Here is a 14,125-nt window from a genome sequence, read left to right as displayed (position 1 = left end):
GTGTTTTTCAGCTGCAGGGACAGGACGCCTGGTTGCAATCGAGGGAAAGATGAATGCTGCCAAGTACAGGGATATCCTGGACGAGAACCTTCTCCAGAGTGCTCAGGACCTCTGACTGGGCCGAAGGTTTACCTTCCAACACGACAATGACCCTAAGCACACAGCTAAAATAACGAAGGAGTGGCTTCACAACAACTCTGTGACTGTTCTTGAATGGCCCAGCCAGAGCCCTGACTTAAACCCAATTGAGCATCTCTGGAGAGACCTAAAAATGGCTGTCCACCAACGTTTACCGTCCAACCTGACAGAACTGGAGAGGATCTGCAAGGAGGAATGGCAGAGGATCCCCAAATCCAGGTGTGAAAAACTTGTTGCATCTTTCCCAAAAAGACTCATGGCTGTATTAGATCAAAAGGGTGCTTCTACTAAATACTGAGCAAAGGGTCTGAATACTTAGGACCATGTGATATTTCAGTTTTTCTTTTTTAATAAATCTGCAAAAATGTCAACGATTCTGTGTTTTTCTGTCAATATGGGGTGCTGTGTGTACATTAATGAGGAAAAAAAATTTACTTAAATTATTTTAGCAAATGGCTGCAATATAACAAAGAGTGAAAAATTTAAGGGGGTCTGAATACTTTCCGTACCCACTGTATATAGTCCATAAAAAAAGCTCATATACTACGCCAAGACCACCTGTGTGCTGCCTGATGGGAGTCTCTTTTACATGAGTTGTTTATAACTCTTATTAAAGTCAAATAAATAAACCCAATGTCTCACCACACCCAGTATTCTCTGGAATGATCTGACCAGCAGCGAGCCAGAACTCCTGCACAGACATTGACTGTCCAGTGCATGTGGAAACACAAGAAGAGCCAGCTTCCTAGGAACATCCCAGCTGGATTCATTTATCCCGTCAACAGAAGATGTCAAACTTTCCTTTCTTTCCTGTAAAACCATAGAATGATCCAATGATCATGAAACGGGAGGATTTAGGCCTAGAGTATGATCTGATGATGCTGCCAATTCCCACACCAGACCGAACAGTGGCATTTTCCATAACTGCTGTGAAACATGGTTCAAAAATGGACACTTGGGTTACAGTCACACCATAAGTAAAAGTACCAAATTCAGATTTTGTTGCTTAAATCCAGTATTCTGTTATGCTTGCTCACATGACTTTTTAAATGTGCCACATAATAGACTGAAGAGGCCACACAACTAAATTGACTTAGTCTAAAACACCCAACCCTGGTATTTATTATTGTGTTTTATTTATTATAATTCATTAATAATATATACATATTTATTTTGCTCATTTAAAAAAATCTATTTATTCATAATATAAAATTCTTAAAATATGAATAACTAATGCCTTGACATTGCACCACAGTCCTACATATTCTTTACAGTAAATCAAGGGCACAATTATTAAATTGCTTTAAAAATAAACAACAAAAATGCAATAATTCTGACTTGGCTGTTTTAACTGATATGTTATGGTGCAAAAAATGTTATAAATATCCAGTATTTGTTCAATTTTGAATAAGGCCCAGATTTTAATTGAAAATTCCATTTAATATGGTTTTTGCTGTTTGCACTGTCATCCATTAAACAGATCTGACATTCACAGTCTTATAATAGACCTTGATTACATATAGTGGCACAACACTAACTACAGTTCATGAATGAATATCTCATTTTAATGTCCAATTAGCCATTATCTGTCTAACAACAGCTGGTTACTTAACTTACAATTAATTGTGGTGTTATATACTGTTGTGTTTTCATAACCTTACTGTGCTGTGGCCCATGGGATTGATATCTATTTGAAATCCAGCCCAGAGTTTCATTGTATCTGACAGAGCAGCTCTGGTTCAGTCGTTCTCTCTCATCTTCTTGGCTGTATACATAGGCATGTGTAAGGCTGGTAGACAGTGTAGACAGCATCAGTGATTATAACGATAGTTTTTTTTTTGTGTGAGTGCTTAAACTCGCGATAGATCGAAGTTAGTGATAATGTTCTTCACTTGCTTTCTGTATATAATTTATTCGCTGTTTGAATAACTCTGGAAATTAAAATGTTATAATTAGCAACTTACATTTTTTATTAAATTGTGATCATGTTAAATACAAATTCAGTCCTATTAAAAATATTTTATTAGCCTACATGAAACCCATATCAGGTACTTGCCTAAAAAGACGAGTTTATGATGTTTGTAGTTAATAGATTGCACTAACATTAGGCTACTTTTAGCCTTACCCTGGAGTTGGTTCACCCTCCGCCTATGGCTGTATATTACACAGAATGAGTGCACCTTCTCCCCTGATTACACCTATGCTATCAAAAATATGTGCTTAACTCATTTACCGAAGCACTCGCTGCCTCTGTCTTTGTAATTACTGCAGAATAGGGACTAATATCTAATTATGCCTTAATATGCTTTAATGCATTTTTAATGACAGCTCGGTGTTCCAGTCAAACTCTCAGAGCGATTTGGGAAATGTGTCGAAGCGGTGAGAGAGAATCTCAACAGTCGTATGTTGGCGATGGAAAGGTTTATCTTACTATGCTCTGGTTCAAACAGAAACAAACTGACACTTAGTAGTAAGTAATTAGGTAACTTAATAGTTTTTTCATTCTCTCTTAAAGCTGTATTTGAGGCTGCCTGATTTGATAGAAGCATGTACAGCTGAATGAAAGTGTTTACAAATACTTGAAAAATCCTCTGAATTTCAGAATGAATGGACTCTAAAATGTGATCTGATGAAGACAGTGATAAATCAATACCAGTTCCAGAGGCTTCACTGTATAAATCCATATCCCTTGAAGCTCTGATGGATGCATCATTTTTTAATCCTTTTGAAACAATCACGAAAATGGTTGCACAGCCATAATTATTATAAATTAAATTAAAGTTAAATTAAAATATAAATTAAAAAATATACCTAAATGACATGCAAATTCTCAGATGCATGGCTTAATCTGAAGCGAAGATAATTCAAAATAATTCAGAGACCATGGCTAAAGACATTCTTAGGCACAGTTAAAGAGAACTTTAGAAAAATTTAGAAAAGTCATATATTTTGTTTTTGTTTACTGCAATGTTTTTTATATTTGTTTTTATTATGTTTTATTACATTGTTGTTTTTAATAATAATAAATTGTTGTTAAGAAGAAGAAGAAACAATTAATCACATAATATAATTCATTAGCTCAATATTAGAGAATACTGCAGATGTATAGAATTCAACTGATGTACAAATGATCAGCATCTCAATCATTGAGATTTTTTTTTCTTTTTTTTTTTAATTATCAACATGCAAATACACACCCTGTTATGGAAGAAAGCCACACCAGTAAGCACCTGTTTAATGTGCTTTTGTTTTTAACACTGCTGTCTTGTGATTTGGCACTGATCCATCTCTGTTTACTCTAATGAAATGTGTTAAGCTCTGCATGGTATGACCAGAGATGGATGCAAATTGCATTGTGTCTCTAATTGGTAAGGCCTGATGTTTATGAACTGATTCCTGTTAATTAATACTAGATTGTCAAATCGAGCAGCTTGCATATTTTCTGCATTAATTATGGCTAATTGGATCACGCATCCCCATAATGCAAATTGCATTCACAATCCTTCAAATCAAACTAGAACAATTCAAAATGGACAGAACATTGCTTTAGCCAGCATTACTCATGACAATTGAGATCAGCTGGCCAAATCATGATAAATCACCACAAGAGCTTTTCATCAAGAGATCTTGGAAACTGAACATTTACGGGACGACGGCTCTTGATTAAAGGACTTCAGTTCATCAGCACTGTGTGATTATGCTACTGCAAAGAAAGCCAAGATTATAAACAAAGCAGACCAAATCACTCCATGAACTATTTGACTGCAAATTTTAATTTTGGTATACTGTATCTCCCACTATAATAAGAAGGACATCTTGGGACTAAAAGACTATTGACCCCGATTTCCAACTACAAATTTTAGTTATCCATAACATTTGTATTTTAAAAAATTAAAAATGGCAATTTTATGGTTGTCAAAAGAATAGATTATATATAAATGTAATAAGTTGTATATAATTATATTATAATTAGATATAATTATAGTATATATTGTTTTTTAAAAAGTACAAAAAAGCAATAAAGTGTAATAATATACATTTTCTCTAAAAAATATAACATTATAATATAATACCGGGCTGTAAGAGTAAACACCTCAAAAATGTTAACATATTGGATTTTGATGCCATGCTTGCACAATGCAAGTAACTAATCTCTATAACGCTTCTTGAAGCAGGAACACATTAAAACACAATAAAATGTGAAAAACCGTGGTACAGTCATCCATCACTACAAGTTAGGTCACACAACATTAAAAAGACACATGCATACATAAATTCCCCAGACATGCATCCTCAATTACACAGGAACCCCTACTGAGCTAATAAACATCAGAATGCAATCATGGCTGAGCCGGTAGCAATTAATGGAAGTGCCATTATGAATGTCTTAATGTAAGTTGAATGCATGCGTTAACGCTAAACTGTGGGTATTTGACCTTAGACAAGATCATTATAAGACTAACAGGGTGCCTGTGTTTACCTGTGATGTCGTGCTGCTTGAAGGAGTCACTGTAGACTTGGTGTTGATTGGGACAGTGTTTCTTCAGCCATTTACACACGTCCTGCTGGCTCCACAGCGCCACTGGTTTGGACAGCTTCACAGTTCCCGGCTAGGCAAGAAAAAAAAAATAGCGAAAATGTAAATGCAGATTTTCCCCCCCTCTTTTTTCCCCCATCTTTTAAAGAAAGAGTGCAGCTAGAAATAAAAATTCTGTCATCATTTGCTCACCTTAATACCTGCATGACTTAATTTTTTTCTGTGGAAAACAAAGAAATTAGGATGTGTCGGCTGTTTTATTCCATGAAATTACAATAAAGCAGGATTGAAGCATTCAAGATTCAAAGTGTTCTGAAGCCATACGATACCTTGGTGAGAAAAACAAACTGAAATATGTGAAACTGAACCACTTCACAACACAAGTCAAATGATTAATTTACCAATGATCTGGTCATTAAGTTCAACTCAGTGATTATCATTGAATAAATAACTTCAGAAGACTTAGAAAACACGAGTACTTTTATTTGTGATCTTTTTCTAAGGCTTAAATGCTTTAGTTCCCATTCATTGTAATTGCGTTAAAAATAGCAACTGACACATTTTTAAATGTGTTCCACGGAAGTCATATATTTTGGAGCAAGGAGGGTGAATAAATAATAACAAAATGTCATTTTTGGGTGAACTATCCCTTTAATGACTGCCTCCTGTTTGAATGCCACTACTTGCCATTTGAGTGTGGTGTGAGCTGAATTCAGAGCGTCTGGAAAAAGGGCCATTGTGACAGCGCTGTTGAGAGCTGAAGTGTAAGCTACCTTTAGGAAGCAGGCTAATTCAGCAGCGACAGAGCTCAGGCAAACAAACAGATGCTGAGTCAGTAGAAACAACCTCCAGTGGGGCGAGAGTCACAGCCCAACTAAAAACAGCACTGAGCTAATTAACCCAAGATATCTGCCACTGAGCTGCGAAGGCAGGCCCACAGAGCCGTGATCGCTGACAGAGTCTTGCAAAAGGATTGATGAGGTTTAATATATAAAGGTACATTACACTGCATTGAAAGTGCAGTGTGAGTGGAGATACCGCCATGAGCTCCACTTCACGGAAGATTTTAAGAAGTTGTGAGGATGGAGTTCCTGCAGGTAGGAGACAAGTGGGAATGGCTTTGCAGGTGGATTCCCAGCCAATTAAATGGAGATGAGTGACAGATGAGATGTTGAGGGGAAGAAAAGTGAGCTTTTAAATTATAACACACACACACACAATGTCACAGTCATTCTGACCCTGGTGTAATTAGACAATTCAAGAATTTTCATGTTACTATAGCAACGGAGCATGATGACTTGAAGATATGAATGCTCAGCACTAAAATCATCATCTATGACAACAGGAGTCAGAACTCATATTAGAGTCATTGTAGACTTATGATTTGGGTTGATCAATATAAATGGTTGATCAATATAAAAAAAAATATTTATTATTAAAGATGAAGGACAAAAATATATGGCTTCAATGAAAATAACAATGTATGTTTTTATTTATGCATTTTATTGTTTGATGGAATGAACATTTGATTAATTTGTCTATTTCTCAAATATACGGCTCAGGAGTTTATATATGATTCACAATAAATTCAACTAAAGTTTAATAAGACAGATGGACAGCTTAAATCAGAGCAACAAAGCAGACTCTGTGCATTAGAGTGCCATCTTGTGGTGAATAGCTTAACTATAAAAATATTTGTAATGCCAGTGAGTTCAATGTATGCAGTGAGAAAATATGCTAGCTTTTGTTGACACTTGCTGATGTAAAATGATATTGTCAATTCAGCTTCTCTTATCTGAATGCATACTCTGCATCACTTATTAAATGACAGCAACAGAAACTGTATAAACGGGGGGTTATATTTCACCTCAAAATCAAAAGAAAAAAATTATAATTATATTTTGATAAAGAAACAAAGCCTATTTTGGAACATTAAACTAAAAGTTAAAAGATTTATCATTTTGTAATAACTAAATAAAATAAAAACACTTGGTCCAGACAGTATGATTTCTATCACTGACAAAATCTTAATGGTCCTATATACAGTGCTGCTTGAAAGTTTGAGAACCCTTTAGAATTTTCTATATTTCTGCAAAGTCTGTGAATCTTTGCTTTCAGTATCTGGTGTGACCCCCTTTTGCAGCAATAACTGCAAGTAACGTTTCTTGTAACTGCTGATCAGTCCTGCACAAAGGCTTGTAGGAATTTTACAGAGCCACTTCAACTCTGTGATGTTGGTGGGTTTCCTCCGATGAACTGCTTGCTTTAGGTCCTTGCACAAAATTTAAATTGGATTAAGGTCCGGAATTAGACTCAGTCATTCCAAAACATTAACTTTGTTCTTCTTTAACCATTCTTTGGTAGAACAACTTGTGTGCTTGGGGTCGTCCTGGGGAGGGTAACAGTGGTCTTGAATTTCCTCCATTTGTACACAATCTGTCTGACTGTGGATTGGTGGAGTGCATGCAAACACTTTAGAGATGGCTTTGAAACCTTTTCTAGCCCGATGAACATCAACTCTTTTCCTGAGGTCCTCAGAGATCTCATTTGTTTGTGCCGATCATTTTCCTGAATAAATAAATGACAAAGTATATATTTTCATCTAATTTGTTTGATTGGGTTCTCTTTGTCAACTTTCAGGACTTGCATGAAAATCTGATGATTTTTGGGTTATATTTATGCAGAAATATAGACAATTCTAAAGGGTTCACAAACTTTTTAAGCAGCACTGTATATTTCTTTATGTAATATATAATTTGTCAGATGCCTGAAATGTTCCAGTGATTCTTGTCCTGCTGGACTGCAAAAAGTCACAATTGACATGAAAACCAAGCTGTTCTTACAATATGGCAAGTGACACGATAAGCTCTTCCTTTTGTAATATTTATTCATGTAAGAATCATTAAAGATAATAAGCAAATTTAACAAGAATTATAAGAAGCTTTTGGGGTAAATTATAGGAAATATTCAGTCTTTTTATACAGCATCTCAAAAATTTGTGATATTCTCCACTAAAAAAAAAAAAAAAATTATAATAATAATTTTACAAAAGATTTCTATTTGAAAGAATCCTGAAAAAATATTAAGCAACAAAACTGTTTTCAAAATTGATAATAAGAAAAGCTTCTTGAGCACCAAATCAGCATATTAAAATAATTTCTGAAGCATCATGTGACACTAAAGACTGGTATAATGGCTTCTGAAAATTCAGCTTTGCTATCACAGGAATAAATTACATTTCTAAATATTAAAATAGAAAATTTATTTTAAATCACAATAATATTTCATAACATTTTACAATATTACTTTACTAAAGTTTTGAGCAAATAATTGCAGCCTGGGTGAGCATTAGAGACTTCTTTCAAACTTCTTTTTAAAAAATCTTCCAGACCCCAAACTTTTAAGCAGTGGTGGCTCGTGGGTTTTAAAATAGAGGAGGCACACTAATTGTATTGGTCTGGGGATCCCTGCCGATTATTATTATTATTATTTGCTTAACCACTTTAAAATGGCTTTTTGGTTGCTTTTAGTCAGACCACGTAAAGAAAACGACACACATACAGCAAGATAATATAACTTCACTTACCTGGCCTATCACTTGAAGCAAACATCCATCCCTTCTTAAAAGTCTGTGTTAAAAGAGAGCTGCCTGTTGTGCTATTTAATTAAGCCGACTGCTGTAGCCTATATCCAGCTTAGGCATGTTCTCCCTTTATTTAATTTGTATATACTGTTTGAATGACAGCTTGGTAAATCTGTTGGCAATCAAATATTCAATATCGCTACTTATCATAAGTACTTGGTACATTATCAGCGCAGCGCGAGACGTTCAAACTAATAGCACGTAATTTATGTTTCTATGATGATTGATTGATATACCAGAATGGAGGCTAGCCTCCCCTACGAGGTTTCTTTTCTCAACACTGAAAGTGAACACTCGATGGTGATTGGCTAATTTTTTTACCAACGGAGGCACGAGAGCTCAGCTCTCCCCTGGCCTCCCCCTCCCCCTCCCCTTCTCATTCACAATAGAAAAGCGGCGCTTTCCAACTTCAGTAACATGTTATGGTATTACAGCTGTGAAATTACAAACAAAAAATACACATTCTGAGACATGAACTGAAATGAATGGTGAATTTTATTAACATTAAATCGTCCTCCCATTTTCACCTCAACATTTCGGGGAAGCTGTGCCACCCCTGCCTCCCCCGACAAGCCGCCACTGCTTTTAAGTAGTGCAATTATAGATGTCATTAGCGTTTGAGATCACAGTAATAGTCTTGAATCTATTCTCACCCTGGAGAGCTCAGATTCTGAGACGGAGCGCTGAGGTGGAGATCGTCGCTGGAAACCAGGACTCTGGTCCTGAAAGCCTTGGCTGTCATCATCCAGTCCATGATCAACAGACACTTCCTCCAGGTGTGAGGTCACATCCTCTGCACACACCTGATGGTCAATCCCATTCTGGGTCAGATTGCAGTGAACAGCTGTGGAAATCAATAAGTCCAAGACTGGTTAGAGACCAATAATGACCATAAGGTGGAGCCATTGTATGTGGATGTGAACCTACTGTAACTGATGACTCTTTCCAGACTATATAACACTAAGACATTAAATTACTCACAGATGAAGGTTTAACACATGATAGTCTCTTGTGAATAAGTTATTCACAGTAATTCAGTTTTACATCTTGCAGAATGTATCTTAGAGCTAAAATGTGTAATGTTTACTGTCTATGTAAAGTATTTTAACAATGTTAATTAAAACAACTATAAGTAACCAATAATGTGAGATAAGCACAGGACTATCTGTCTGCCTGTTTAAACAATGACAGATGGAAGGAGTGTTCAGAAAATGTTGCTTTAAAGAGCACCTCCTATGATACAATTTTTTTAATATGTAATGCAAAATACAAATTGAAAAGCCAAAATTGACGTTTTGCCAGGTCTCTGGAGAATATAAAGCATGAATTTCAGCACTTAAGGCACTCATTTAAAAAAGAACAAAAAAATCACATTGTCCTCTAGATGGCACGAGAGACAAAATTATGCATCTGCCAAGGCCTGATAGACGCCACAGCATTTCTATAATGCTGTCTGATTGAAATCAAATATGTCTCATGCACTTTTTAGGACAAACCATAATGTTAATGGACACATAATATCTTGTGAGTTGTGAGGGCTTTGATATTTCTCAGAAAGAACAGAATCATTTGATTAATACTTACAGACCATAATAATATCAATAAATAAATACAAATAATTCTATTAAAATTCAATCTTAAAAGCTGATCCTTACACAGCACATTTAAAGATGTTTCTGTCATTGTGACAAACTGCAGAGCTTTAAAGAGTAAAACACTTGAATAAATCCGTCTGTCATGTTATCTGGAGTGAACTGAGGCCAAGCAAATCAGAGCCAGACGAAGCTTGTTCTGGCAGAAATTACACAAAGCTGAAGACTGAATTAAAAGCCCAAAATAAAACCGAGTGCTGCCTCATAGCATGGAAACATAGGGTGGTTAATGACTAACCACAGATCTCTAAGACAACAATATGTGATTAAGTTCAGAGTACATCAGACTAGAAAATCATCACTGAAGCATCATATACGCCAACTGTCTAATGGTTAATAATTCAATAATTTCCATCCCATCTGTTTGCAAACAGTAAACAAGCAGCTTACAACAGAACATTTAACTACAACCTTATGTCTTTTTAAAAACATGCATGAACCTTTTTCTGTGGAACACAAAAGGATATGTCCAAGCAGAATGTCCAAGCTGACCTTTTCCATACAATAAAAGTAAATGGTGAACACCTTAAATTTCAGTCAATTACTGACAAAAAGGAAAACAATTGACACATTGCATAATTGATAAGAACTACCTTTGCGATGCTTTATGGTGCTTTTATGTCCTTTTTGAAGCTTGGCTGCTCTTGGTTCCCACCCACTTTCATTTGATAGGCGAGAGCACAAGCGCAGCTCGGACATTCTGTGAAATCTCTTTCGGTGGAACAAAGAAAGTCATAGGCCCTACAGGTTTGGAATGAGATGAAGAGTAAATTATAAGAACTGCAATTTTTGGGTGAACTACTTGGATGATAAGCTCAACAAGCTCTCAATGCTAACACCATCCTGTGGCATTGTGTAACAGGTCATCAAATGAATCTAAGCCACGATGACATCTGCTGAATACCATTAGTGAGAGAACGACTGATAACTTGAGCAGAACAAATTGCTCTGCTATTATTTACTGAGCCCCTGTTGCTGTGAATGCTGGGAATATTCATCCTGCCTTGATATGTCTGTTCCAAAACAGACAGAGCCAGTGCATCTACAAGAAAGAATCAGCCTTGAAACAAAAGCAACTTAGCATGCAAAGCACGAAGCGCTTCCTTCTCTCAGATTCTCTCCCTTTCTTATTTCTCCATGCTTCGCTCTCCATCTTTCTTAGGTTCCACAAAATTTAAACCATTCAGTCAGGTTGTCTAATGGCCAGGCGCTCCACAGGATAGATAAATTATACATTTAATTCATATCACAGACAGAGAGAGCATTGTCCTTAATTTGAGTGTCTGAAGGGGTGTACATGGGGTGGGGGGGATTTGGTTGATGTTGGGCCTTGAGGTGGGTAGGATGCTTTTTCTGCCTTAGCCTCTAAATATAGATCAAGACGTTCTTCCTCTCTTCTGTACGACATGCGCACTGAGAGAAGAAGGAAGTGAGAGACAGAAACAGAGGGAGGGATGCTTCAGAGTTTAATCCAGCCAGCTGCTTTCCTCCCCCTCATTTAAAGCACTAGTTCACCCAAAAATTAAAATGCTGTCAATATGTTCTCACCCTGATGTCGTTAAAGTTTTTTTTTTTTTTATGGAATAAGAAAGGAGAAATTTGAGGAATATTCACAGCAGCATTGTGATCATGTCTGCTCACATCATATATCATAATAATAATAAAAACACTGAAAACACTTGTGTGCTATATAGTTTGGGGCAAATAAGATTTTTTTTTTTAAGAAATTAATGCTTTTATCCAGCCTATTCGTCAAAGAACCCTGAAAAAATGTTTCACGGTTTCCACAAAAATATTAATCAGCACAACTGTTTTCAACATAGATAATAATAAGAAATATTTATTGAGCAGCAAATCAGCATATTAGAATGATTTCTGAAGGATCATGTGACACTGAAGACTGGAGTAATGATGCTGAAAATTCAGCTTTGCCATCATGGGAATAAATTACCGTACATTTTAAAATATTAAAATAGAACAATAGTTATTTTAAATTAACTTAGATTAGTAATATACAATTATTACTATTTTTACTATATTTTGATCAAATAATTACACCTCTGTGAGCATGAGACTTTGTTGAAAAACATTTTTAAAATCCAAACTTCTGAATGGTAGTGTATGTTTTCTGAAGTGATACAATAGATTTGTTTGACAAACAGCCTTTTTGTCAACTTTTTATCAACTTTTTTATCAGAAATGGCCTCTGTTGTACCTTATGAAGCATAACATGATTTTGGATGTCAGTTACATTATCAACCATAACTGGTTTTTGCATTTCAAACATGATGCCTGATGTCGTATTTGCAGTACATTTACATTTAGGCATTCAGCCCGTTTTGTCAATGCATTTCAGTGCAATGGAGTCCATTTGCTTGCATTGCTTTACCTGGAAATCAAACATATGACCTTGACTTGTACTGTTACAGAAATACAGAAATATTTAAGAGGAATGTTTGAAAGAAAAAAGCAAATTTCAGTTTGTTCATCACAATATTACACAGTTTGCGATTATTCAAAAGAAAACAAAGGGCTGATTTTTGTAGTGTTGTGATTTGTAAAAAATACCATTTTTTTTATCTACTGTCCCTTTAAACCAGGAGAAGGAAAGCAGTGTTGGTTTACAGAGTGCAGCATCTCCTATAATGCTAAAGGCCGGAAAGGATGAATGAACAGAGGATCGATTCAGCTCAATAGTGTCTGAACATCATGACTCGTATTACCGTTAGCCTCAGCAGTATAGTGAGCATATGATCTGCAGTGCTCTAGTGTGCTTCATGGTGGGTTAGGCTGTGCTTGTGATGGCTATGCAATCTGAAGAAAGGCTAGATGGCAGGTCATTTAAAAGTGGAGCAGTTTGTTTGTGCACTCAGTGTGCGACCCAGAAACAGAAGTGGAGTTAGTTGAGAATCAGCTGATTCAGAATATAAATGTACATCATTAGTTGGATGGGGTGAAGAAATAAAGCTTAGGGTCTACTTTGAAGGCAGTTCACTTTGAATGTTGTCAACTGCTCTGACACACACACACTGTTGGAGGCTGGAAGCAATAACCTATTACAGTATATACATTATCCACAAGGAGAAACCAACAACTATGACCAAACCAAGCTCTTCTCCATGACTTAAGGACTAAACTGACGTGATTTAAATCCTTTCCAGGAAAAGCAGAGTTTTATGTATTAATTTCATTTAGAGGCTAATTACCATTTGATAACACTTTTTTTTACATTAACTCATTTACAAAGCACTTGTGAAAATATTAACTATGAATGTATTGAATCACTTTAAAACAAAACATACACTATACTGTTCATAAGTTTGGGGTTGGCAAGATTTAAGATTTTTAAAGAAGTCACCAAGGCTGCATTTATTTGAACAAAAATAAAATAAAATAGAAATACAATTTAGAATGACTATTCTATTTTGATAATTTTTAAAATGTAATTTATTCCTGTGATGACAAAGCTGAATTTCCAGCATCTACTGATCAGAAATAATTCGAGCATTTCTTATTATTATCATTTATTATTATCAATGTTGAGCAGTTGTGCTGCATGCTTAATATTTTTGTGGAAATTGTTATACATTATTTTCAGGGTACTTTAATAAATACATAGTTTAAAAGAACAGCATTTATTTGGAATAGAAATCTTTTGTAACATTATAAACGTCTTTACTGTTAATTAGTGTATTCTTGCAGAAAGAAATTGCAACACAAGGCAATTGAATAATACATATTTGTCTCAATAAATATTTTTTATGCATAACAACAAAATAAACTTTAAAATGCATCATGGCAACAGGTTAGGCAGGAAAATATGATGTCATTACTATTCAGAATAAATTTTTCTTCTTCCAAGTAAATCTTGACCTATAGTATCATATAAACATTATGCTCATCATTACTACGGGTGCAGAGAGAGCTCAACGTGCTGCAAATAGAAATAGAAAAATAGAAATAGAAAAAAACCCCATCAAATTAGGAAAACATCTTCATCAGTTTGACAACACATGCGCTGCAAATACGCACAACACAACCAAATACAGAAACGCGCTGCAAATACGCAAAGACCACATCGGAAATTAGGGCTGCACGATTAATCGAATGCGATTGTCATGCGCATTTTGATAGTAATGCCGGTTCTGTAATCAG

General features: G+C 35.5%; 1 protein-coding gene across 2 annotated transcripts in view; it reads right to left on the bottom strand.

The window, feature by feature from the left end:
* Positions 1-14,125, bottom strand: part of LOC107696530 (sterile alpha motif domain-containing protein 12) — an 89,777-nt gene that overhangs the window by 65,635 nt on the left and 10,017 nt on the right. For both annotated transcript variants that reach the window (XM_016496890.1, XM_016496889.1), the window contains exons 2-3: positions 8,972-9,162; positions 4,619-4,748 (exon numbers count right to left, since the gene is read on the bottom strand). In XM_016496890.1, the coding sequence (XP_016352376.1) occupies positions 4,619-4,748; positions 8,972-9,162 (321 nt within the window). The remainder of the gene's footprint in view (positions 1-4,618; positions 4,749-8,971; positions 9,163-14,125) is intronic.

Source organism: Sinocyclocheilus anshuiensis, unplaced genomic scaffold (genome assembly GCF_001515605.1).
Source record: "Sinocyclocheilus anshuiensis isolate Anshui unplaced genomic scaffold, SAMN03320099.WGS_v1.1 scaffold590, whole genome shotgun sequence".
In the NCBI taxonomy this organism is placed as follows: Eukaryota; Metazoa; Chordata; class Actinopteri; order Cypriniformes; family Cyprinidae; genus Sinocyclocheilus; species Sinocyclocheilus anshuiensis.
This window is presented reverse-complemented; position numbering and strand designations above follow the sequence as displayed.